Source organism: Limanda limanda, chromosome 7, assembly GCF_963576545.1.
Source record: "Limanda limanda chromosome 7, fLimLim1.1, whole genome shotgun sequence".
Taxonomy (NCBI): Eukaryota; Metazoa; Chordata; class Actinopteri; order Pleuronectiformes; family Pleuronectidae; genus Limanda; species Limanda limanda.
Genome location: NC_083642.1, coordinates 5279705 through 5306464, shown reverse-complemented (window position 1 = coordinate 5306464; position 26760 = coordinate 5279705). Strand labels below are relative to the sequence as shown.

At 41.5% G+C, this 26760-nt stretch overlaps 2 protein-coding genes across 2 annotated transcripts; both read left to right on the top strand.

Annotated features, from left to right (window-relative positions):
• Positions 1-294: 294 nt before the first annotated feature.
• LOC133004994 (membrane cofactor protein-like) lies at positions 295-10952 on the top strand. The gene is made up of 13 exons (XM_061074587.1): positions 295-387; positions 2887-2971; positions 4335-4523; positions 5226-5325; positions 5463-5536; positions 5630-5812; positions 5910-6095; positions 6569-6649; positions 7376-7402; positions 7495-7536; positions 7975-8041; positions 9331-9391; positions 9991-10952. The coding sequence occupies exons 2-13, from the start codon at positions 2890-2892 to the stop codon at positions 9994-9996; spliced, it is 1098 nt and encodes a 365-aa protein (XP_060930570.1). The 5' UTR covers positions 295-387; positions 2887-2889; the 3' UTR covers positions 9997-10952.
• A 1394-nt stretch (positions 10953-12346) lies between these two features.
• LOC133004637 (complement decay-accelerating factor-like) lies at positions 12347-25197 on the top strand. Its single transcript, XM_061074113.1, has 4 exons — positions 12347-12426; positions 13076-13264; positions 13915-14004; positions 24797-25197. Exons 1-4 carry the CDS (start codon positions 12369-12371, stop codon positions 24997-24999), a joined length of 540 nt encoding a protein of 179 aa, XP_060930096.1. The 5' UTR covers positions 12347-12368; the 3' UTR covers positions 25000-25197.
• The last annotated feature ends 1563 nt before the right edge of the window (positions 25198-26760 follow it).

The window sequence follows — 26760 nt, the reverse complement described above, 5'->3', positions numbered from 1 at the left end:
TTAATTTTGGTACTTGTACTTTTACTTTTGATACTTAAGTACATTTAATATGAGCTACTTTAAGACTTTTACTCAAGTCATTTTCTGACGGGAGACTTTCACTTTTACCGAAGTCACTTTCAGGTAAGATATCTGTACTTTTACTCAAGTATGGCTCTCAAGTACTTTATACACCACTGTTGATTTCCATAGAATCTTCAGAATGTCGTCAGAATGTGTGGTTAGTGGGCGTGGTTAGGCGCGTCGTTTCGGAAGACAGGAAGTGAAGCGTTTGTCCTGCCGAGTCACGCCCTTCCTTCTTTCACACAAGGTTCAGTTTCCTCCCACAGTCCAGTCGCAACAGCAGCTTCCGGGTTCGTCTCTCCGCGGCTCTCGTCGTCCAACCGGGTGAGTTTTACATTTCTTTTTACAAACCAGCAGAAAGACGACACGGTGAAGTCACACTAACGAGCGATTTATTTTAAAAACCGCGTTTCATTGACGGCGAGGCGCTTCGCTGCGTTAGCTGGCTCGACGGTCGGGTGGTGGCAGATTCGTCATGTTTACAAACGTTAGATATACAAAAGCGGAAGCGGAAACCCATCTCGAGTGAAGCAGTGTTAGCTTCTGGTATTAGCTTCTGGTTTTAAGCCCCAGTTGTCTGGTGATGGTCCCCACACAGAACAACAACAGGCTTCACAAACCTGCCATACAGTTACACACACAGCTGCTCCTACACATCTGGTGCATGTAAGGTCTTATTTTACAATCCTTCACTAGTGAGGAGGAGACACATGTACAATGCTAACGAGCTCTTAGCTCTTGCCATCAAACAGAAGATAGATAGATAGATGGATAGATTGATAGATAGATAGATAGAGTACGTTATTCATCCACGAAGGGAAATTAAGTTGTCATAGCAGCCGGTACATTTGAATACAATAAAATACAATACAATAGAATAAAATAAAAAATATTGAGGTAGAAAGAATAAAAAACAGAAGCACAAGATAAAATAAAATAGGTAGATAAGGTGCAGTGGCAAGATGATGGTAATAGTACTGATGATATGATGGTAATGTTATTGTTAGACAGTATATAAAAATAGTACAGTATATATATGATAGTAATTATACCAATATAATAGCAGTATATAGTAAGACCTACATCTCTTAAGGGAATAAAAAAGAACGCTTGCTGACTTCAATGCTGCTTTCCCCTCTAACTTTATAATATTGTATTTTACAATTAAATGTAGATAGCCTGTTATATATTTGAAGACCAATGTCGTCTGTATGAATATGAGAATGAAAGAACAAGGAAATGTTTGGACAATCTGAAGTGGTACATAGCTGTTAATATTGAGGTGATATAATATATAGTAATTGTGGATTTTCAATCATGAATAGTGACGTCTGTAAATACACACTTAAATATATTTCCCATATTATAACACTCATTCTTGTCAGAAGTGCCTTTTGAGTACTTAATGCTTTATGTACTCATTTCTAGATTTCTAGGTTGGCTAGCTTTCTTTTCTGGCTAGCCAACCACAGCTAGATCAACAAGCTAGCTGCGTTTGTTTTTTCCTTATCCAGAGTGTTAGTCCGGCTGGTTGCAGTCATTTCAGACTTTAAGATATAAAGATCATAAAGATGCTGCGTGAAGTACAGAATGAGGAAAACGAGGAGGCAGGTGTTGACTTTGAGTCTGGAATCTCCGATGCTCATGAACTAGACTTATGTTCTACAAGTGTTGTAAATACATTTGTGTCATAGAGAGATAAACGTTGTGGTTCACAGCAGAATAAACAGAACTTCATCTGTCACCTGAGTGTTGATGTTTATCTGATGAATTTAGGTCACAAACAAATGGTTGTATCACTTGCCTTTTTTCAAAATAAAAGCACCCCAGCGTTTCTGTTGATGGAATCCATTCCCTTGTTTAAAACGTTTTATTTTTATTGTGAAATATTTGCAGGAGCGGAAGATGCACGGCTTCATACTGTTTAGTACTGGTATTTATTACAAGGGACTTCTTCCATACTGGCCAATAATCATATTTGTGGCCATATTCAAATCAAAGCCTATATGTAGAAACATTGGGCTGCAGAACATGTTGTGGAACTGAGAAGCTACAAATTGTGCATTGTAAATATGAATTGATATTAATTTGAATATTGTGCATTGAATAGAAAAAGTTGCACAACTGCCCTTCCTTGTGTATGTTTACTTCTTGTACATTCAGCCTTTAACAGAAATTCCAAAAAATAAGAAGTAGTGTTTTTTTTTTTGGAAGATATCAGGGTGGTAGATCTCGGCTTCATTTGGAATTTAAAAATTAATCTTGGGCTCGCAAAAGGTTGGTGACCACTGGTCTACAGGATCAGGCTGGAGTTGTGGGTGTGTCTTGGAATCCACTTCCAAATCAAAGGAGCCTTCTCCTAAAATAAAGAAGGAAGAATAAGCTATAAAAGAACAAAGACATCCATTTTGACCCGTGTTGTGAATTAGAAGAGGTTTAGCTTGTGTGTCAAAGGGTTAAAGTGTGGAATTGCATTTCCTTTTCACACTGGACATGGTATCGCCATCATAAAGAGACATATCCTGTGAGTAACCCGCTGTAGATGAGTCATCGTTAAGCCCACACTCCTCGCATGGGGACGAATATCAAACTATGTAACCTGACCACAATCTGTTTTAACATGAAATACACAATCAGCAAGAGTTGTCATATCTGCACAGGGAATTTGACTTGCTCCTTCAACTGACACAGTTCCAACAGCACGTAGTCATCTGACAGAATAGAAGAATTACACAACAGGTGTTGTTAGCGTGAGGTTGTGTTTATCCAGTTGTGTTCCACTGTGAGAGCCTTGCTAATTCCTGCATGTTTTTCCTTCATCAGAAAATGTGGCTTGTGGAGCGTTTCGTCATGGATCTCACATCCGTCCGTCTCCTGCTCATTCTTGGTCTTGTTGTTGCCGCCCAAGGTCAGTGTGGAGGAGCTAATGAATCAGGAGCCAAAGTGAAAGCAACATGAAGCCAGGCGGCCCCTTGTGTTGGGTCATTGTCACAGACTCCCCGTAAAGTGACAGGAAATATGATACGAGCATAATCAGATGGAAGAACAAGAGAAATTTATATCAAACCAGAGACTATAACTAAAATATTAAAAAATTGCTATCTGTACAGAACAAATAGACTGGCTTCAACGTGCTTTCACACATGACGGCTCACTTCACTTCGGTAGAAGTGTTGATTATAACATTTTCATCGTGACCACAAACATTTAAAGTCTGGTCCTGATGAGCATTCCAAGTGCTTTAAAAAACTGCTTTGCAATTCACAATCACTCTCAACTAAAACGAGAACTGCTGAAGGTTACAGATCCCAGTTAAAACAGTTGGCACCTGTAGTGCAGTCCTTTAATTGCAATTAGGGATGGGCATTCGATTAAATTGTCTTAATCGGTCGTCGGGAGAGTTAATGACGAATTTTCGATTAATCATTTATATTTTTATATTAAAATTCACTATTTATGGGCTGTTAAAATGCAGTGAAAATAGAAAAAACACAGCGTGTTTCCTCATTGAGGTCTTTATTACAAGATGAACAACTCTTGTGGCAGTTAAACGGGGTCGTTCAATGGTTACACTTGAAAATATGCTCTGATGTCCTCTTCAGCCCCGCTGAGAGAGCAGGTAGCCGCTGAGAGCTAGCTAGACTCCTCGACCTCTTACTCCGGCCGTTGTCGCGTCCTCACTCCCAGAACCCCTCCACCAGACCCGGCCCTGTCCGGGTCCGAAGAGGCTAGCTTTCGAGCTAGCCTCCGCTAGCTCGAAAGCTAGCTGCGGAGCTCGGCTTCATGTCCGCACACGGACCCTCAGTCTACGGGGAGGGGAACCCGTACAGACCCGGGTCTGGGTGAGGTTCCGGGATTGATGACATGACAACAGCCGGACTGAGACGTTGAGAACTGTCAAATCCATCTAGCTCTCAGCGGCCAGCCGCCGGTCCCCCAGGGGCGCTTGTCGAGTCCTCCGGGCCGCTTCCTACAGCTGCTAATATCGTCACTGTGCTGCGTTCAGGCAACTCGGATATTCTGCCCTCCTACTCATGCGCTCATTGAGACGTATAGCTTCGCAGTGTTGGCAGTGAACGCAACAGAATTTCGTCGAAGACAAAATAATGTCATCAACGAAATTCTTTATGATCAATTAATCGATCGTCTATTAATTATGCCCATCCCTAATTGCAATATCTTTGACGTTCGGTCTCTTGCCCAAGGACACTTCGGCGCGCAGTTGAAATAAAGGTTGAATAAACTTTTCTGTCTTTCTTTTTCCATTATAGCTCAAAACTGTGAGAGACCTGTGCCCGGAGCCAACATGGTCTTGAAGGACGATTTCATTCTCTTGGAAACGTTCCTGAATGGCGCTGTGGCCTCTTTCAGGTGTGATGTTGGCTACACGTCTGCAGGAGGGTCTTCATCCGTTACTTGTGGAGACGGCAGCTGGAGTCCCGTGAAGCTGAAATGCCAGAGTGAATATCATTTTTACATGCACTTTACTAACAGCAGACAGTATGACCCATTCAGCCCTGGTATTAATATTACAATTGTTATTATTATTATAATCTGATCACAAGGGGTCAGCATCAAGTTCTTGAAATAAGTTTGAACGCACACAACTGTGTTCTGAGATATGACCACATTTAGACGAGGTCTGGGACACGTGAGCCACTTTTCACTCGGTGATCTTAAATCTTTCCTCAGGCCAATTACGAAGTTCACGACAATGTCACAATGAATCAAACGTATTTTTACTCCTCCCAGTGAGTGTCCATACGATCCTTCGTCGCAATATCAACACATAATGATTGATATTATTCTTTATACTCAGACTGGGTGAAAACAATAATTTGGACTTGGTAAACACATTACGTACCTGATTATTTGCATAAAGAGCAGGGAAGTAGTCACTAGTGGTCACATGAGACACATTGTCAGGTGTGAACAGACGACCTTGTCCGGTTGTGATTGAATGTTTCAGGACGAACGTTGATACCAGGTCTAAACGGGGCATATTTCACAATCAGTTTTGGCAGCACTGCCTGGAAGGAACCATTTAGTAAATTCAACTTACCAGCATATAAATGATGAGTCACTGGTAATGTCTGACCAGCCTGTTGAGTCATTTGTGTTACCAAATCCTTTTAAAGGGAGGACTTTAATCTTTCTTTCAGGAAAGAGCTGTGGCTCTGCTGGAGAAGTTGATCACGGGAGCGTTGATTACCCTGAAGGGAATGAGTTTGGCGATCGAGCTGTGGTCAGCTGCAACAGAGGGTTAGTAATAAACCAATGATGCTGGTGTTTTTTTTCAATCCTACTCTTTAATCCCCAAAGTTTTTCAGGAAAACCTTATGCTTCCTGATCAAACAACTTCTTTTCAACTAAAGTGGGAATTTATTATTCCTTTCTAGTTACAATATGGTTGGCGGAGCTCCACGCTTTTGTGGAGACCAAGGGTGGACGGGCAGGTTGCCTACATGTCAAGGTTGGTGATCTTTCTTTAGCAAAACATTTTTTAAAAGACAGAAAACTATGTTAAAAGCATTACATTCTAATAATTGTAATTTTTATTTTGCAGCAATAAATTGTGATCCGCCACGTGAGATTCAAAATGGCAATTTCCTCCCAAAAAAAGAAGACTTCTATGGATTTTCAGAGGTTGTACAATACACCTGCCAAAAACCGTATTCACGCAAAGGTTCCAAATCATTAACATGTTCAGAGACTGGGGAATTCAAGCCTGATCCTCCAGAGTGTATCAGTAGGTGGCTTTTATAATTTCTCTCAAGATTCTCCGATGTAACCTGAGCCATGACTCTCACCAATACTCTATTTCTTTTCATTTTCTTTGCCTGCAGTTGTTAATTGTGAAGAGCCTGTTGTTAAAAACGGTAAATGGGTATCGGGTTCTCGACCCCCCCATAAACACTTGGCTAGTGTGACGTTCGAGTGCGATACCGGATACGACATGGTGGGAGAGAGGACACAGACATGTGACATAAATGAGAAATGGTCACCCGGACTTCCAAAATGCATACAGAAAGGTAATTCCTACGTGTGATTGGCTATTAATGCAAATGAGGGGATATTTTCACTGTCTTCTTTTTCTTCAATTATTAGAACTATACCAAACTCCAGGATGGCTCAATAGAATTAATCCCCAATCTTCCCTCACACGTCCTCTGTTGGTCAAATAGATTCAGCAAAGACGTCCATTTAATACGCTGTCTGAACAGGGATTGAGTGCTCTTCCTGTGAAAAGCTGGAAACAACATACCAGCATTAAATAACAATACAACTACAAGTTTTCAACATAAAACCAGCGACATTAATTCATGACAGCAACTGTTTATTATATAGAAATGCTGAAGATGATTTGTCTGTTTATATGGATTTGAACTAGTTTCCACAGCTTTAATGAATAGAAATACACAACTGTAATCGGATATATGTGATCCAAGCAAATCCCTGATCACAGTGTCCTAATTCCCCTTTTACTTTATTAATTTTTTTGAAGCAGTGGCTGCCACAACTAAAGCTACTACCACCACCACCACCAGCACCACCACCACCACCACACCTTCAGGGAAACAAACGGGTAGATTTTCTTTTGATGATTTTGTTTTGGCCAAAAAGCTTCTTTTTTTTTGGGGGGGGGGGGGGGGGGGCGACTGATTTGATCAACATGTTCAATGGGGTCTTGTCGGCGATTGTTTGTTACAAGTACAATCAAACCTTTTTTTACACAGCGTTTTGCACCATCTACACGTACGGTGCTTAGCAACTGCTTGATTGTGATCACACTCTGCTCTGAAACATGTAAATGGAGAGAATGAATGGAACAGTGTATGAGCCAGGCATGTAAACATCATAATCGAGCCACAAAACAGAAACATAACCACAACGGATGTGAGCAACAACGGATGTTGACAATGAAACCAGCAGAGTTAGTTCTCTATTGCTGCTAAATTCTCGTCTATTTAGGGTACAGGTGCATTCTTAACCACAATAAGTAACTATTGACACTTCACATTTTAACATTCATTATCGCTCACTTCGGTTGCAATTGTGTTGTGTGGCTGTTGTGGATGTGTTGTCACTTCTTGCTTTGTAGTTGTGGCTTTAGTGTTCATGATTTCCGTTAATGTGCTTGTGTGAGAGTCTGCAATTGTACAATATCCATTGCTTGATACCTCAGAATTTCCCTGAAAACATTGCTCAGCCTTCGTTGATGCTGCATGTCCGGTGTTTGAATTCATCCGATGATGCTTATGTGTAACATGCAATCATTTTTTTTTTCTTCTTCTTTATATCTCTGTTTCAGCTGCTCCTAAATCAACTGACGCACCTGGTAAGTCATCAAAAATAACCTGTTCTGTTACAGTTATTTCTGGCCTTTTACGTGATCTAATTTCTTTTTTTTTCTCTACCTTTTATTTACAGACAGTGGAAGTGACGGCTCAGGGTGGAAGTGGGGTCTTGGAAGTAAGTTTGAAATTCAGTCGATCAAACCACAATAGATCAAGAAAGTAAAGAGTTAACGCTGATTATTTCTATAGCGTCAAATCATAACTTGCCTTATCTGAAGGCACTTTACATAGAAGGTCGAGACCTATAAAATTATGAAGAAACACAACAGTTCCCACAATGAGCAGCACTTTGGCGACTGTGGAGAGAAAAGAGGGGAGAGAGAGAGAGATAAACACGTTTTCATTGTTATAAAGATAACAATAAGAGTGATATTTAAGAGGTTATTAATGATAGCAGCAACAATTAATAAAATAATGATGATAATAATAATAAGCTCTGGAGTCAAAGTGCCACATTCCCAATCTTACTCTTCTCAGGTGTGGACGGTGGATACGTTTGTTGGCCTCATGTCCCGTCATCCTTTTTCACACATTTGTATTCTCATTAAAATAGTATTCGGTGGCATCTGTTGCATCTGTTGTTGCATCGGTGGTGGCATCTGCTACAAGAAAAAAAAAAGGTAAAGGTTTTATTTATTCTTTTAGACTAACACCTGGAAACGGCTGCTTCCTTTTATGGCTGCTGCATTGTATCCCCGACCAACCAGTAACAAAACCCGATCCTCTTTGTGACTTTTGAGACTTCTCCAACCTTTTCTGTTTTTGGATTTAAACGTCCTTTTCCTACTGGCTAAGCTTTCTGTGTGTCAGCTATTTCTAAATGTTGCATGCTGAAGTATGTTGTGTGCGTTCTTAAGGTATTTATACACCACAGTTGTCACAAGGGGGCACTGTTGTGAGCGTCAGAAGAACTCTCCTGCACAGAGCTGTCAGTCACTCAGGAGAAAGAGCTCTGCCCCGAGCGCCGAATGAGGTTTTAATCGTGTAGAAGAACAAAGTAGCTGAATGCATCATGAGACAGCTTGTTTAAGTAGAAACTATAAGTTATCCCATGGTTACATTAGACTGTTTAACAGGCGCCAGTTTTTCAGTGGCACAGAACATGTGTTATGTTAACCCTTACACTGCATATTACAAATTTGTCTTAATCTGGTGTTCAGGGTTAACCCGTCCCTTACACTGCATATTAGATAATATGCACCCTAACACTAGATAATATTAGATAATATGCAGTGTTAGGGTTAACCCTGAACACCAGATTAAGACAAATGTCTGGAGAGTTGGTGTAATTTGCTTAAATATAAGGCAGATCATGTCTTTGAAATGCTTTAATAATCAGCCGAGAACTGTTCAAAGAACAATCCAGTTCCTTTTTTTAATTTCCCGTCTAGTTCGTTCAAATTTTACGTGAACTTATTTTACCTATGCAAAGTATGAAGCAGTGCTTAATAAATGTTTCCCTGGAGAAAGCTTTTAGTTACTGTCGGGGCAGAGTTGTTGTTTGAGTGTTAAGACGAACTTGTGTGTAGGACAGTATCTTTAAAATCATACTTATACAAGTTGTGAATCTTGAATACACATTTAAGATTCACTACTTCGAGCTCTATAGGGCTGAATTTGGCAAGTCAGTGGAAAAAAGAGGTGATATTTCAGTCATTTACTCAGCACTGAGTTTGCCTTTCTGCAGAAGAACAGGTAACACTTTTGCTTCTAAAAAAAACAACAACAAATTTGGTCAGTGCGGCGGCTGCGAGTCATAGTTGGTGGTGGTGTATGTATGTGTGTGTGTGTGTGTGTGTGTGTGTGTGTGAGTGTGAGTGTGTGTGTGTGTGTGTTATTCTCTTGGAAAGAAGTTGGTCGGGGTCTTCTCTACACATTAGCAGTAAAGTTGACCATTATTGGGTTGCAGCCCCATGAGAAGTTCTCCTGACAATGAGGCTCCAAAACAAGGAGAGGATATTCCACTCTCGGTAAGAAGTTTGACCACAAAGTACAATTGAACCTTTGTTTTTCAAATGAACAGATAACGATGAGCGGCACCGAAATATGATGATGTAGGCAAAACATTTTTATTGGAGACATATGATGCGTTCTCAGTGTTTCTATCCTTTGGTGTGTTTGATATGTGGTAAATGGTTTATAAAGCGTTTTCTAGTCTTGATGACTCAAATCTCTTTACAGTACAGTTTAACATTCACACACACATTCATACAGTGCATCTATTAGCAGCACTTCCTTGTTCTATGAGGGGCAATTCGTGGTCCATCGGCATGCAGATGGGGAAGCCTGTGGGATCCAACTGCCGACTTTCAGATTGGAGGACGACCGCTCTACCCCTCAGCCACAGCCGGCCATATATGTTTGTGTGTCTGTGTCCAAAGTCTGTGGTAGAGGTAACTCTGCTTCCCCCAGAGAAAACACTGCTCCTGAAACGCCTCCTCACTTGTCCTGTTATTTTTTTGTCCCATAACATCACATTTGCATAACCTTTTTTTTCCTTCTCTAACAGGGCTCTATGGGTTTTTACACTATGTCTACAATTAAAACTACTCTTCTTTTTCTTTTGCAGAAGTAAGCATTAGCGTCCTGGTGGTCCAGCTGTACGTGATGTACTAATGAACTGAATGGAAGAGGGTCGCCCCTGGACGAGTGTTTGAACCTGCTTATGGCTTTGATTTGTAAAGACCGACATGATGAAATGTCTAGAGATCCTGAAATCTCTGCAAATTGCGCTGAGTCCTCAGCTGCTGCTTGTTGCTCTGGTTAGTCGACAGTAATGTACATATCTGATAATCTTTTAACTTGCCTTACTTATTCCTGCCCATAATGAAGACCAGTTCAAACGTTTTTCTTTTGTCTTATTATTAATTGACATTGTGTTTGTCAGAGAAGCTTTATCTCCATATAGATTTTATACTTTTGCACTAAAACTCAAGAGCACAGCTCGGGCCACTGTAGCATGAAATGCAACAATGGTTTGGATTGAGAAAAAACTGAATGTATGCACTGCTCACCTTTTCAAAATACAGCCGTTCAGTTTAAATAACCTGTGTGATGCTGAAGAAACTATCGAATATATCTGTCACTTGTTTCAAACAAAGCTTGTAACTGAAATAGATATTGATGGCACCCCTCGTAGAGGGAGGGGCTCTGAGCCGATAAACCAGTCCTCTCAAAAAGGTGGGATCGAGCATCGGGCCTGTCGAATGTGTGGTGTCGTTTAAATGCCTTATCCCAAACAGACCTTTTACAACTGCTTACTGTTGGCTAATGGGGCCTAATCATGACTCTACTAAATGATGAGATGTCATATATTCGCCAGAGTCTGAACAAATTCCCCACTACTGTGAAAAACAGGAATGCTTCCAGTGTTTTGACGGTGGCTACATCAAGATGTACAGAATGTGATTTGTAAAGGTTTTAGCACCTGCTCAACTTTTTATTTATTTGTCAAAAGAGAAATTAGTAGTTTTGTGTAAATTTGCCATAAAATATTTTGTAAACATGAATGAAATAAATGTGTTCATGATACGCCTTTACTTTTATCTTTATTTTGCAGAAGCTTTGCTCATCGCTACATGTTTGACCCACATTTTTCCAATGTTTTCTTTAACCAGAAGTCTCTTGGTCCCAAAGCTTTTAAAAATACATTCAAAACATAAAAGTAATTAAGAGACAATAACAAGGAAACACTAGCTGCTGTAAACATGTAAGGAACCCATTGCATGCATTCTCTAAAGATGTGAATGTCTTTTCAACACTTTAAATAATACAAACCAAAGTTCTCTGATGGAATATTTTAATAGTATTACTGATTAAGTACCAAACAATCCAATTACTCAAATCCACTTAAATTACTTTTATACCAACATTTCATTAAGTGCAAATATTTTACTTTTTACACGAAATCTGTTGCATTACTGTGAGAAGAACCACTTACATAAGAGATGTCTTTCTTTTAAATTGTAGACATAAAACAACATTTTGCCATTAACACTAAAATATCGAATATTTTTGTCATTGTCATCATTTAAGCAATTGTTTAACTTCGAAGTTTCAGCAGCAAAATGAAGACAGCTTGGTTGCAAAATCCATATCAAGGTGAGACGAGATCTGTCCTTCACTGTAACCAATTTCAAATGGTGCTAGAAACAATAGTAGACTCTGAACACGAAAAGAAATCGGTCAACCTTGGAGATAGGACGAAGAGCTTGAGCTGTCCCTGCAGAGCCACGGCTTGTTGACCACTAGGTGGCGCTTCACGGAGAGACACTGGATTCAAGATTCAAGAGATTCAAGATTTTTTTGAAGATATCTTGGGCTCGCTAAAGGTTGGTGACGACTGGTCTACAGGAACCGGCTGGCGTTGTGGGTGTGTCTTGGAATCCACTTCCCCTAAATTAGTAAGCCTTTGATGACATGAGTCTTCTATGTCATCAAAGGAGCCTTCTCCTAAATAAAGAAGGAAGAATAAGCTATAAAAGAACAAAGACATCCATTTTGACCCGTGATGTGAATTAGAAGAGGTTTGCATAGCTTGTGTGTCAAAGGGTTAAAGTGTGGAAGAGCATTTCCTTTTCTACACTGGACATGGTATCGCCATCATAAAGAGACATATCCTGTGAGTAACCCGCTGTAGATGAGTCATCGTTAAGCCCACACTCCTCGCATGGGGACGAATATCAAACTATGTAACCTGACCACAATCTGTTTTAACATGAAATACACAATCAGCCAGAGTTGTCATATCTGCACAGGGAATTTTACTTGCTCCTTCAACTGACACAGTTCCAACAGCATGTAGTCATCTGACAAAATAGAAGAATTACACAACAGGTGTTGTTAGCGTGAGGTTGTGTTTATCCAGTTGTGTTCCACTGTGAGAGCCTTGCTAATTCCTGCATGTTTTTCCTTCATCAGAAAATGGGGCTTGTGGAGCGTTTCGTCATGGATCTCACATCCGTCCGTCTCCTGCTCATTCTTGGTCTTGTTGTTGCCGCCCAAGGTCAGTGTGGAGGAGCTAATGAATCAGGAGCCAAAGTGAAAGCAACGTGAAGCCAGGCGGCCCCTTGTGTTGGGTCATTGTCACAGACTCCCCCTTTAATCTTCTCAGTCATTGTGCAGTAAAGTGACAGGAAATATGATACGAGCATAATCAGATGGAAGAACAAGAGAAATTTATATCAAACCAGAGACTATAACTAAAATATTTAAAAAATTGCTATCTGTACAGAACAAATAGACTGGCTTCAACGTGCTTTCACACATGACGGCTCACTTCACTGCGGTAGAAGTGTTGATTAAAACATTTTCATCGTGACCACAAACATTTAGAGTTACAGAGTATAACCTGTAATTCTATAGAGCTTTTCTGGTCCTGATGAGCATTCCAAGCTCTTTAAAAAACAGTTTTACAATTCACAATCACTCTCTCAACTTAAACGAGAACCGCTGAAGGTTACAGATCCCAGTTAAAACAGTTGGCACCTGTAGTGCAGTCCTTTAATTGCAATATCTTTGACGTTCAGTCTCTTGCCCAAGGACGTGCAGGAATGTTTTGTTTTCTTTACTCTGCTAAATTGTGAATGAACAATATATTTCACAGATGAAATAAAGGTTGAATAAACTTTTCTGTCTTTCTTTTTCCATTATAGCTCAAAACTGTGAGAGACCTGTGCCCGGAGCCAACATGGGCTTGAAGGACGATTCCATTCTCTTGGAAACGTTCCTGAATGGCGCTGTGGCCTCTTTCAGGTGTGATGTTGGCTACACGTCTGTAGGAGGGTCTTCATCCGTTACTTGTGGAGACGGCAGCTGGAGTCCCGTGAAGCTGAAATGCGAGAGTGAATATCATTTTTACATGCACTTTACTAACAGCAGACAGTATGACCCATTCAGCCCTGGTATTAATATTACAATTTTTATTATTATTATTATAATCTGATCACAAGGGGTCAGCATCAAGTTCTTGAAATAAGTTTGAATGCACACAACTGTGACCTTCATGTGTTCTGAGATGCGACCACATTTAGACGAGGTCTGGGACTGGGAATCAAACGTTTTTTTAACTCCTCCCAGTGAGTGTCCATACGATCCTTCTTCGCAATATCAACACATAATGATTGATATTATTCTTTATACTCAGACTGGGTGAAAAAAATAATTTGGACTTGGTAAACACATTACGTACCTGATTATTTGTATAAAGAGCAGGGAAGTAGTCACTAGTGGTCACATGAGACACATTGTCAGGTGTGAACAGACGACCTTGTCCGGTTGTGATTGAATGTTTCAGGACGAACGTTGATACCAGGTCTAAACGGGGCATATTTCACAATCGGTTTTGGCAGCACTGTCTGGAAGGAACCATTTAGTTAAATACTTCTTACCAGCATATAAATGATGAGTCACCGGTAATATCTGACCAGCCTGTTGAGTCATTTGTGTTACCAAATCGTTTTAAAGGAAGGACTTTGATCTTTCTTTCTTTCAGGAAAGAGCTGTGGCTCTGCTGGAGAAGTTGATCACGGGAACGTTGATTACCCTAAAGGGAATCAGTTTGGCGATAAGGCTGTGCTCAGCTGCAACAGAGGGTTAGTAATAAACCAATGATGCTGGTGTTTTTTTTCAATCCTACTCTTTTTTTTTTTTTTTTTTCAATATTTTATTTATACATTTTCAATATATAAAACAGGCAACAAGCATATTGTGACAGAAAAAAGACACATTGAACAAGTGTTCATGGACAAACACATATTGTACAGACAGCAAAAAAAAACAAAAACAACAGAGAGTACAAAGAGAGAGAGACAGAGAGAGAAAAAAAAAAAGAAAAAAAAAGGGGACCTGCTCAGAAACAGTACATACAATTATCTACAGAACATACCTGTCATTATATAGAAATCAAAAACATGAAGTTACGTTGATAGAGAGGAATGTGAGTGGAACATGACTATCACTGTTGGGTCATTCTTGACAAATATAAAAAGAAAGGTTGCCACATCTTATCAAAGGCTGCAGAGCTGAGAGAAACATTGTGTCGGATCCTTTCCATATGCAGCAGACTGGTAATTTCTGAAAGCCAGGCCTTAAAGGAAGGCGCCTCACCACTCTTCCATAAAGTTAGCATGTTCCTTTTTGCTATGACCATGCCGTATTGTATAGTCCTACGGTGTTCATTGGTGAGCATAGAAAGGTGCTGAGAGCCACCTAAAATTGCAGTGAATGGATCTGGAGAAATATTACGCTCATATACCTCAGAAAAGCATTTGAAAATATCAGACCAAAACTGGTTCAATTTGGGACAAAACCAAAAGAGATGTCCTAAGGTTCCCTCAGCTGACTGGCATTTTGAGCAGATTGGGGATACAGAAGGGTAGAAAGAATGGAGTTTAGTACAGGAATAATGTAATCTGTGGACAACCTTAAATTGAATAAGTTGGTGTCTTGAATTTATTGAACATTTATGAATAGCACCGAGGTAGGATTCCCAATCATTGTCGCTTATCGACAAGGCTAAGTCTTTCTCCCAAGCTTCCTTTAAGTGTTAGGATGAGGTCGGGTTAAGTGAGGTGAAAAGATCAACAAATCGCGAAGTGAGTTTCTTAGAATCAGGAGGTCGAGTCAAAAGAGTGTATAATTCAATGGGAGCTGGCAACGATTGAAAGTAAGGAATATTTTTACGGGTGAAATCTCTAACCTGCAGGTAGCGGAAGAAGTGCGTGTCTGACAGTGTATATTTCCCCTTCAGCTGAGCAAAGGTGGCAAAAGTCTTGTTAAGATAAAGGTCCCCAATGGTGGCAATATCTTTATCCCTCCAGAGAAGAAAAGTGTTATCAGACAATGAAGGTGGGAAAGTGTGGTTTCGGTGGAGAGGGGTGTAAGAGGAGATCTCAGGCAGGTTAAATGATTTCCTTATTTGATACCAAATTTTTAAAGAGTTGTAACTATGAAATTATTTCCAGCAATGGATTTTAAGGGCTGAGCTGAGGAGAAGAGGAGGGCTGGCATAGAACTGACGGGGAGACTTTGTTCAATTGCGAGCCAAGATGGGGTGTGGGCAGCAACATTACCTTGATGTGCGTTTTGCCAATACATTAACGCTCTGCAATTCGCTGCCCAGTAGTAGTGGCGGAAGTCTGGTAAACTGAGGCCACCAGCTGATCTGGGTTTGGTTAAATGTTTTTTAGCAATACGATGCGTTTTGAAACCCCACACGAAAGGTAGAATGAGTGAATCTAATAATTTAAAAAAGGATTTGGGCAAGAAAACAGGTAGATTTTGGAAGAGATAGAGGAATCTGGGAAGAGTTACCATTTTGATTGCATTGACACGACTTATCAGAGATAATGGTAGCAGTCTCCAGGATTCGATATTCGATTTTAATTTATCAATCATGTCCAGGAAATTCAGTTTATAAATTAACTTGGGGTCTTTAGGGATTGTGGTTCCTAAGTATTTGATTTTGTCTGTTACAATTTTAAATGACAGGTTTTTAAGAAAAATTGGGTCCAGATCACCTGTAAGGGGCATGAATTCACTTTTATCCAAATTTACAGTGTAGCCAGATATTTCACCAAATTTTTCAATGAGTCTTAATAAAGGGGGGAGGGAGTCTTCTGGGCGGGATAAAAACAAAACTACATCATCCGCGTACAGCGAGATGCGGTGGTCGACTCCCCCAAGGATTACTGGGGCAATAGAAGGGTGGTTCCTGATACTGACAGCGAGGGGCTCCATTGCAATAGCGAATAATAATGGGCTGAGGGGGCAGCCCTGCCGGCAAGATCGTTGTAATTTGAAGGTAGGAGATCTGTTGTTGTTAGTGATAACTGAAGCGGTAGGACGCGCGTATAGCATTTTGACCCAGGAGGCAAAGTTCTCCCCCAGACCGAACTCCCTTATTGCAGCCAATATATACGACCACTCAACTTGATCAAACGCCTTTTGGGCATCAAGAGCGAGGACAGCTATTTTAGAATCTTTACCAAAACTAGTGTACATAATATTCAACAGACGCCTTACATTAAAAAAAGAAAATTTGCCTGGAATAAATCCAGTTTGATCTTCATGGATTATATCTGCAATGCATTTATTTAGTCTGTTTGCAAGAATTTTAGTAAACACCTTAAGGTCACAGCCCAGGAGGGCAATAGGCCGGTATGAGGAGGGGTCTGTCTGGGTCTTGTCTTTTTTCAAGATCAGGGAGATATTGGCAGAGTAAAGCGTCTCAGGGACCAGACCAATTGACATAGAATGATTAAACATTCTTAACATGAAAGGAGCTATAATGTCTAAATATGCTTTATAGAATTCGATGCCAAATCCGTCCGGGCCGGACGCCTTTCCATTAGGAAAAGAGCGGATTGCCTGTTTAACTTCCTCTAATGTTATGTCAGCATTTAAATCTGCTTGTGCTGAGGGACTCAATTTAGGCAGGTGGAGAGTGCGAAGAAATTCAGAGGTATGTGTTGTAGTAGTGGTAGACTTTGAGGTGTAAAGATCTTCATAGAATTCACGGAAACATTCATTAATTTTCTCAGGGTCTGTAGTAGTGGTTCCCGATTTGGTCTTAATTTCATGAATCATTCTGCTAGCCTGGATGTTCCTAAGCTGGCGAGCCAGTAGTTTATCTGGCTTGTCGGCTAGCTCGAAGTGTTTTTGTTTAACTTTTAGTAACATTAAGCTGACTCGGTCAGAAAGGATAGCATTATATTTAGACTTTAATTTGGTTATTTCAACAAGCTTAGGAGGTAAGGCGGTCAATCTGTAGTCTCTTTCTAATAGTTTGAGTTGAGTCGTGACATCAATTAATTCTTTCTTCTTGTCTTTTTTTATTTTAGCCTCATGAGCTATGATATGTCCTCGTATAACAGCTTTAAAAGCCTCCCATAGAGTGGAGTCATTTACCTCGGGTGTATCATTTTCATAAAAATATTCTGTTATTCTGCTGGCTGTTTGCTGGCGAAATTGTATGTTGTTAAGTAGTAACGGATTGAACCGCCAGTTAAATGCGGTCTTGGTCCTACCAATATTTATTTTTAGTTCAACAGGGCTGTGATCAGAAATTATGATATCATGATATTTGGAGGAAATTATATCTGAGGTCAAAGTGGCGTCAGTCAAAAAGTAGTCAATTCTCGAATACGACTTATGTACGCTTGAGAAGAAGGAAAAGTCCCTATCGCTTGGGTGTTGCAGCCTCCAAATGTCAAGAAGGTTCATTGACTTAATTATATTATTCAGCGCAATGCTGGCATTAGAGAGACTGGTGGGGCGAGAGGAGAGTCTATCAAGAGAGCAGTCCAATACCGTATTAAAATCACCACCCGCAATTAGATGAGTGGATGATAAATCTGGAATAAGGTTGAAGACTTTCCTAAAAAAACCAGGGTCGTCAAAGTTAGGTGCGTAAATATTCAGAAAGGTTACATGCCGTGACAGAATGCGGCCTGTTACTAATAAATAGCGGCCGTTAGGGTCAGAGGCAGTGGAAATATGTTCAAATGGGACGGTCCGTCTGATTAATATGGCTACACCTCTGGCCTTAGAGGAGAAAGTTGACTGATATATCTGAGATATCCAAGCACATCTCAACCTCCATTGCTCATTGTTGCGGTGGACATCTCTGCAGCGGTCTATCCGTTTGCAGTCACCAGATTGGTTAACTAATTATCACGGGAGGAAAAATCAGAGCACCTTCTTCTTTCTTGGTCTGGGAACACGAGACCGTTTATTAAGCGCATGCGCAACAGGTTACAAGTGCACGCAGGCACAACATGCTCCGTGACATCATTACCTGTGCTATATAACATGGCATTGCTCACTCAACACTCCCACTCAAAAACATGTGTATAGCTCTCTCTATAGTGGTAAATAAAAACCAAAAATACATAACTCCAAAATAAAACATTTGGTATACTGACAGTGTTCTAAAAACTTCAAAACTTTTTCATCTGCCAGTTCACATTTACATTCCAAACAAATACCCCTTGAAACTTTCAAACTTAGCCTTTGTCACTGGCTTGGTAAAGACATCAGCAACCATGTTTGCAGTAGGACAGTATTCTATGGATATCTTCCCTTCTGCGTGTGCAGACCGTACAAAGTGATACTTTATATCTATGTGTTTGCTTCTCTGTCTGCATACTGGGTTCTTGGATAAAGCTATCGCCCCCTGGTTGTCCTCATATATCTTTACTGGTACATGCTGGCTACTATCTATTCCTCTAAGTAGTTGTACAAGGTACATGCTCTCTTGAGTAGTAGCTGCTAGTGCCATATACTCAGCTTCACAGGTGGATAATGCCACTGTTGGCTGCTTCCTACTCTTCCACGATATAACTGGACCATTCTCAGTTAAGCTGAAACAGTATCCACTTGTGCTCCTCCTATCATCCCTGTCGGCTGCCCAATCAGCATCACTATATCCCTCCAGCTGTAGTGGGCTTTCCTCACATTTCTGGTAGTGTAGTTCTTGATCTATAGTACCCTTTAAATACCTCAGTAGGTGTTTTGCTGTAGCCCAATGCTGTTGCTTTGGTTCTGCTAGGTATTGAGATAGTTTGCTAACAACCCAGCTCAGGTCAGGTCTGGTACATGTCATAATGTATATCAAGCTACCTATTATCTCTCTATATCCTGTTGAATCAATAACCTCACCCTCACTGTCAAAGTTTAACTTTTGCTCATATGGGGTGGATCTGGGTTTGCATTCAGACATTCCAAATATTAATATCTGGTTAATATCTTCTCTATGTGTCTCTTTTGAGTCATTTTGATCTCTCCCTCACTCTGTCTGAAATCGATACCCAGGAAGTGTTTAAGTGGACCCATATCTTTCATCTTAAACCTTCTCTTCAACATTTCTTTTACATCACTGAGTAAGGTGTTGTTACTCGCTGCTATGATTAAGTCATCTACCCATACTAACAGAATCACTTTCTCATTCTCAGATTTTCTGCTGTAGACACAATGATCAGCATCATTTTGCACAAAACCATTCCCTGTAAGATGATCATGGAGTAACTTGTTCCAGTTACGTCCGGACTGTTTTAAACCATACAATGACTTGTTGAGTTTACACACTAAGTGTTCCCCTGTGTTTGACTTGATTTCAAAACCTTCCGGTTGCTCCATAAATACCTCACAGTCCATTGGAGCATGGAGGTAAGCAGTTTTCACATCCATTTGATGTAGGGTGAGATCCTCCTGTACAGCCACCTGCATTAATGCTCGTACAGAGGTCATGTTGGCTGTCGTTGAAAAAGTCTCTTTATAGTCGATCCCTTCCACTTGACCATACCCCTTTGCGACATATCTGGCTTTACAAGTCTCAGATCCATCTGGGCTCTCTTTCACTGCATATACCCAGCGACCTCCCACTGCTTGTTTGCCTCTTGGCAGTAGGGTCAGAGTGAAAGTGTCATTCTCTGTCAAAGAGTTCATCTCCTCTTTCATCGCGTCAGCCCACATTTTTGACTTCTTAGAGTCCATTGCCTCTTTAAGTGTTTTAGGTAGATCATAAGCCACTCTGTAGAAATAATCTACATTTTCACAATCAGCTTTACACTGGTACCCCTTTAAGTAGTCTGGAGCCTTTCTCTGTCTCGTAGGATATCTCCTTTCTCCCTCTTCTTTCTGAGTACTATCTGTCTGGGTCGGACCTGCCTCATCAGTCTCCTCAACATTGGACTCTTTACTTTCCTTAGGCTGTCCCTGACCCTGGTTGACTATCTGCTGTGGTGTATCTTCATGACTCTCAGTGTCATTCCCCATGTCACAATCTGTCTGAGTCTGGCTCTCTGCGCTACCTTTGATGATGAATTTCACCAGCCTATGTTTTAGGACTTTTCCTGTCTCAGGATAGTACACGTTATATGCTGGACTATATTTGTCATAGCCTACAAGGATCGCCTTTTCGCATCTAGAGTCCAGCTTTTTCTTATCCTGCTTATATACGTAGCATTCAGAGCCAAATATTTTCATGTTGGATAGGTTAGGTGTTTTTCCTGTGAAAACACAGTAAGGTGTCCGCTCTAGCCGCTTACTGAAGCACCTGTTGCGGATTTGAGCTGCTGTCTGTACAGCATATGTCCACAATTTCTTTGGGAGGTTACTCTCCAATAGCATGCATCGAGACATCTCAAATAATGTTCTCCAACCTCTTTCGGCAGTTCCATTCTGATGGGGTGAGTAGGGTGCACTCTTCTCATGCCTTTCCCTTTACTCCTAAGTAAACACTGGAACTCCTACCCGGTAAACTTTGTGCCGTTATCAGATCTTATGCACTTTATTTTTCCATATGGAGCTACATCTGCTATGAATTTTTCTGTAGCTTTTGTCGTGTCACTCTTTGCTTTAATAAAATATGGAAAAATCATCCCACTGTAATCATCAGTAAATGCTATCGCATATCTGTATCCGTCTTTATCTGCTGGATCTATAGGACCACATAGGTCTGTGTGTACTAGCTCTAATACGGTTGTAGCTTTAGCGTCTGCCTGTCTGTTTCTGCTTTGTGTAAACTTTCCCTGTGTGCATATTTCACAGTTTTGATTGGACTTGTCATGTTTCCCTTTAATAGACATCCCTTCAACCACCTTTTCTAATTTTGCAACATCCTCAAAATTGCAATGACCTAGTATCCTATGCCACGTTTGAATGTCATGACAACCATACACTTCATCAACATTTTCATTCTCCACTGTGCTAAGGTAATACAACCTACCATACACATCCATTTTAAACTTAGTACCTTCCTTGTGGACCAGCCAGTCATTACCGTCCTTGAAGCGGACCTCAGCTCCGTTGGCTGTTGCTGCTTTGACTGAAAAGATGTTTTGTGGAAACGAGGGGATGTAGAGTGCTTGCTTTAGCCTCGTTTTCACTTGTCGTCCCTCGCTGTCCAGCAAGTAAACTTCGGCGTCTCCCCTCATCCTCGCCATCCCGCTCACCTTGGATCCGTCAGCAAGCTCGATCATGTGGTCCTCGGGTCTGAAGCTCTTGTCAACTGTTATGAACTTCGTGGCGTCGTTGATCATGTGTGTTGTCGCTCCGCAGTCGACCATGAGACCCTTCTTGTTTCCTCTTTGTGTGGGACAGTCACTCATCCTGAAGAAACAGAAAGATGTGGGCTCTGCCTCCGTCTCTCCATCAGCTTTCTTCACATGGTCACGGCCTCGTCCCCGGCCGCGTCCCCTTTCTCGCTGTGGCGCGTCCCATCTTCGTTCCTCTCTTCTCACCTGGTATTCGTCAGGACATGTCTTGGCCATGTGTCCCTTTTTGCCGCACGTGTAACACTCGACATCAGCCAGGTCCATTTTCTTTCCTCTTCCTCGTCCTCGTGACCTCGTTGCTCCGCTCATCCTCATCACGTTGTCATCTTCAACATTCACGTCACTCTTCCCATATTTTTCAGTACTCTCGTAACTCCGCAGTTTTGTTTTAAACTCGCCGAACGTTACAGTGTCATTTGTCTGGGTGATGTGCACGACGAATGGCTTGTATGATTCAGGTAGCCCCTTTACCACCATAGCTATCTGAAGCCACTTATTTGCTCGTCTGCTCTTCTCAATGACGTGAATATTGTCTCTGCTCGAATAATATAGTCCGTGACAGTTTCATTGCTGGCCTTCTGGAGCGAGGAAAGTTCACAATATAAACTCACCACACGGGGTTTATCCTTTCCCGCATAGTGCTCGCGGAGAATATTCAGTGCTTTTCTCCCGTCACGTCTCGCGTCCCTCATCACCAGCGATAAGCTCTTGGTGTCCAGACATTGCACCAGCTCTGCATATGCCTCACCGTTCTTCGTCTCATCTTCGGCGAGAGCATCGTCGTCATCCTCATCTATCCGCGGGTCCTCCAGGATAACTTCTCTGAGGTGACGCAACTCCATGTGCGCGAGGAACCTCGTCTCCCAGAGTTCATAACTTTTCTCATCACCGTCGAATAAAAGTCTGAACCACCTCTGGCCTGTTTGACTGGGCCCATAACCTGTTGCGGTGGACATCTCTGCAGCGGTCTATCCGTTTGCAGTCACCAGATTGGTTAACTAATTATCACGGGAGGAAAAATCAGAGCACCTTCTTCTTTCTTGGTCTGGGAACACGAGACCGTTTATTAAGCGCATGCGCAACAGGTTACAAGTGCACGCAGGCACAACATGCTCCGTGACATCATTACCTGTGCTATATAACATGGCATTGCTCACTCAACACTCATCATGTTTAATATGCGTTTCTTGCACAAAAATAATATCTCCTGACAAAGACTTTAAATGGGAGAAGACTTTGCCCCTCTTCAAGCTACTCTGCAAACCTCTGACATTCCAGCTAAGTAGTGTTAGACTGCCACCTTGTGGCGGAGTAGGAGAGTTGTCAATCACAAAAGGATAGTAGATGTATGACGACGTAACATATCAAAAGACATAATAGGTACGGTACATTTAAGAAGAGCAGGCGAAAAAGGGAAAAACGAGAAGACATACAGACTAAATCCCCCCCCTGTCCACCCCCCCAAACGAGGTGGAACAAGAAAAACATAAGCACTGAGAAACGGCTAGACACTGCAAGAAACCGTCGAACTAGAATAATACTCCTTGCTAAAGCAGAAAACATGACTCGCTAATCAATAGACCGGTAGCCCCGTCCACACAAATAAACGAAAAACACTCATATATTTAGCGGTTAAATAACACTCAATTCTTAGTGTGACTGAGAAACTAAAACGGGTACCACTAAAATGTCTTACGTGGGTGTCTGGGAGCGGCAGCAGGATGAATAAGTTCCCCGGCCGGGGATAGAGCTCACATCGGAGCAGCGGGGGATGTAATACATTTGTCTATGAAAGACTGGCATCCGTGGCATCCTGAAATATTTTCTGCTCCGTGCCGTGATTGAAGATCAGTCTGGCAGGGGAGAGGAGACCGTGTTTGATCCCGGCGTCCCTCAGTTTCTTTTTTGCTCCGTCAAAGGCGCGGCGTTGTTCGGTGACTTCAGGTGAAAAGTCTGGGTATACGCTGATTCGGGCGCCGTTGAAGGTCAGGGGAGCCTGCAGGCGGGCAAGCTTAAGGATTTTTTCCTTCTCCGGAGGGTGATGAATCTTAGCGATCATGGTGCGTGGACGGCCGGCTGAGGATGGACCGATGCGGTGCGCCCGGTCAACTTTGAGTCCACTTGAGAAATTATTGGTCCCGAGGAGCTGCGGCAGGAACTCAGCGAGAAACTGAGTCGGGTTGCCTTTCTCGACTTTTTCTGGTAGCCCAGTAACTTTAATATTACAGCGTCTAGATCGGTTCTCGAGGTCTATTAGCTTACGTTTAGTGGACATGTTGATTTCCAATAGCTCCGTGCACCGTTTCTCCAGGGCTGCGATGCGGGACTCGTGGTCGCTAGCAAAACCCTCCAAGTCGGAGATGCGTGCCGTGTGGTCCGCTAGGGAAGTCTGAACTTGTTGAAGGTTAGAATCAAGCGCGTTGAATCTGGCGTTCATGTCGTTGTCCAGTTTTCCAATAGCCGCTAAGACGCTAGCCAGCGTGGGTTGTGAAGTTGAAGGTTCATCGGTGTTAGCAGCGGGGCCTGGGCTGTTAGCCGGGCTTAGCTCAGGGCTAATGGCACCAACCTTTTCCATAGTAGGAACGGTTTTGCCGCTTTTCTTTGGGTTCGCGTTCGGATGCGAAGGTTTCTCCTTAGGTTTGTTTCTGCTGGGTCCGCTCATATTTCTGAAAGTGTTGATTTTAACAAATGTTTAGCGAGAGTGTGGTGGAGCCACTCGAAAACAGGACTACTCCATGCAGTGCTCACTAGCGCCTCCCCCTACTCTTTTTAATCCCCAAAGTTTTTCAGGAAAACCTTATGCTTCCTGATCAAACAACTTCTTTCAACTAAAGTGGGAATTTATTATTCCCCCCCCCTTTCTAGTTACAATATGGTTGGCGGTGGCGGAGCAAAACGCTTTTGTGGAGACCAAGGGTGGACGGGCAGGTTTCCAAAATGTCAAGGTTGGTGATCTTTCTTTAGCAAAACATTTTTTTAAAGACAGAAAACTATGTTAAAAGCATTACATTCTAATAATTGTAATTTTTATTTTGCAGCAATAAATTGTGATCCGCCACGTGAGATTCAAAATGGCAATTTCCTCCCAAAAAAAGAAGACTTCTATGGATTTTCAGAGGTTGTACAATACACCTGCCAAAAACCGTATTCACTCAAAGGTTCCAAATCATTAACATGTTCAGAGACTGGGGAATTCAAGCCTGATCCTCCAGAGTGTATCAGTAGGTGGCTTTTATAATTTCTCTCAAGATTCTCCGATGTAACCTGAGCCATGACTCTCACCAATACTCTATTTCTTTTCATTTTCTTTGCCTGCAGTTGTTAAATGTGACGAGCCTGTTGTTAAAAACGGTGAATGGGTATCAGGTTCTCGACCCCCCTATAAACACTTGGTTAGTGTGACGTTCGAGTGCGATACCGGATACGACATGGTGGGAGAGAGGACACAGACATGTGACATAAATGACAACTGGTCACCCGGACTTCCAGAATGCATAAAGAAAGGTAATTCCTACGTGTGATTGGCTATTAATGCAAATGAGGGGATATTTTCACTGTCTTCTTTTTCTTCAATTATTAGAACTATACCAAACTCCAGGATGGCTCAATAGAATTAATCCCCAATCTTCCCTCACACGTCCTCTGTTGGTCAAATAGATTCAGCAAAGACGTCCATTTAATACGCTGTCTGAACAGGGATTGAGTGCTCTTCCTGTGAAAAGCTGGAAACAACACAACAGCATTAAATAACAATACAGCTACAAGTTTTCAACATAAAACCAGTGGCATTAATTCGGGACAGCAACTGTTTATTATATAAAAACACTGAAGATGATTTGTCTGTTTAAATGGATTTGAACTAGTTTCCTCAGCTTTAATGAATACAAATACACAACTGTAATCGGATACATGTGATCCAAGCAAATCCCTGATCACAGTGTCCTGATTCCCCTTGTACTTTATAAATTTTTTTGGAGCAGTCGCTGCCACAACTAAAGCTACCACCACCACCACCACCACCACCACCACACCTTCAGGGAAACAAACGGGTAGAGTTTCTTTTGATGATTTTGTTTTGGCCAAAAAGCTTCTTTTTTTGGGGGGGGCGACTGATTTAATCAAAATGTTCAATGGGGTCTTGTCGGCGATTGTTTGTTACAAGTACAATCAAACCTTTTTTTACACAGCGTTTTGCACCATCTACACGTACGGTGCTTAGCAACTGCTTGATCGTGATCACACTTTGCACTGAAACATGTAAATTGAGAGAATGAATGGAACAGTGTATGAGCCAGGCATGTAAACATCATAATCGAGCCACAAAACAGAAACATAACCACAACGGATGTGAGCAACAACGGATGTTGACAATGAAACCAGCAGAGTTAGTTTTCTATTGCTGCTAAATTCTCGTCTATTTAGGGTACAGGTGCATTCTTGACCACAATAAGTAACTATTGACACTTCACATTTTAACATCCATTATCGCTCACTTCGGTTGCAATTGTGTTGTGTGGCTGTTGTGGATGTGTTGTCACTTCTTGCTTTGTAGTTGTGGCTTTAGCGTTCATGATTTCCGTTAATGTGCTTGTGTGAGAGTCGGCAATTGTACAATATCCATTGCTTGATACCTCAGAATTTCCCTGAAAACATTGCTCAACCTTCGTTGATGCTGCATGTCCGGTGTTTGAATTCATCCGATGATGCTTATGTGTAACATGCAATCATTTTTTTTTTCTTCTTCTTTATATCTCTGGTTCAGCTGCTCCTAAACCAACTGACGCACCTGGTAAGTCATCAAAAATAATTTGTCCTGTTACAGTTATTTCTTAACACTCCGTGATCTCATCTCGTTTTTTTTCCTACCTTTTATTTACAGACAGTGGAAGTGACGGCTCAGGGTGGAAGTGGGGTCTTGGAAGTAAGTTTGAAATTCAGTCGATCAAACCACAATAGATCAAGAAAGTAAAGGGTTAACGCTGATTATTTCTATAGCGTCAAATCATAACTTGCATTATCTGAAGGAACTTTACATAGAAGGTCGAGACCTTTAAAATGATGGAGAAACACAACAGTTCCCACAATGAGCAGCACTTTGGCGACTGTGGAGAGAAAAGAGGGGAGAGAGAGAGAGATAAACACGTTTTCATTGTTATAAAGATAACAATAAGAGTGATATTTAAGAGGTTATTAATGATAGCAGCAACAATTAATAAAATCGTGCTAATAATAATAAGCTCTGGAGTCAAAGTGCCACATTCCAATCTTACTCTTCTCAGGTG

Excerpts from the sequence above, each read along its gene's own strand:
- LOC133004994 (XM_061074587.1), top strand. The coding sequence starts at position 2,890 with ATGTGGCTTGTGGAGCGTTTCGTCATGGATCTCACATCCGTCCGTCTC. Across the intron at positions 6,650-7,375 it reads ACCTTCAGGGAAACAAACGG|CTGCTCCTAAATCAACTGAC; the intron begins GTAGATTTTCTT and ends TCTCTGTTTCAG. Across the intron at positions 8,042-9,330 it reads TGCTACAAGAAAAAAAAAAG|CCCCATGAGAAGTTCTCCTG; the intron begins GTAAAGGTTTTA and ends ATTGGGTTGCAG.
- LOC133004637 (XM_061074113.1), top strand. The coding sequence starts at position 12,369 with ATGGATCTCACATCCGTCCGTCTCCTGCTCATTCTTGGTCTTGTTGTT. Across the intron at positions 13,265-13,914 it reads CGTGAAGCTGAAATGCGAGA|GAAAGAGCTGTGGCTCTGCT; the intron begins GTGAATATCATT and ends TCTTTCTTTCAG. Across the intron at positions 14,005-24,796 it reads CGATAAGGCTGTGCTCAGCT|TTGTTAAATGTGACGAGCCT; the intron begins GCAACAGAGGGT and ends CTTTGCCTGCAG.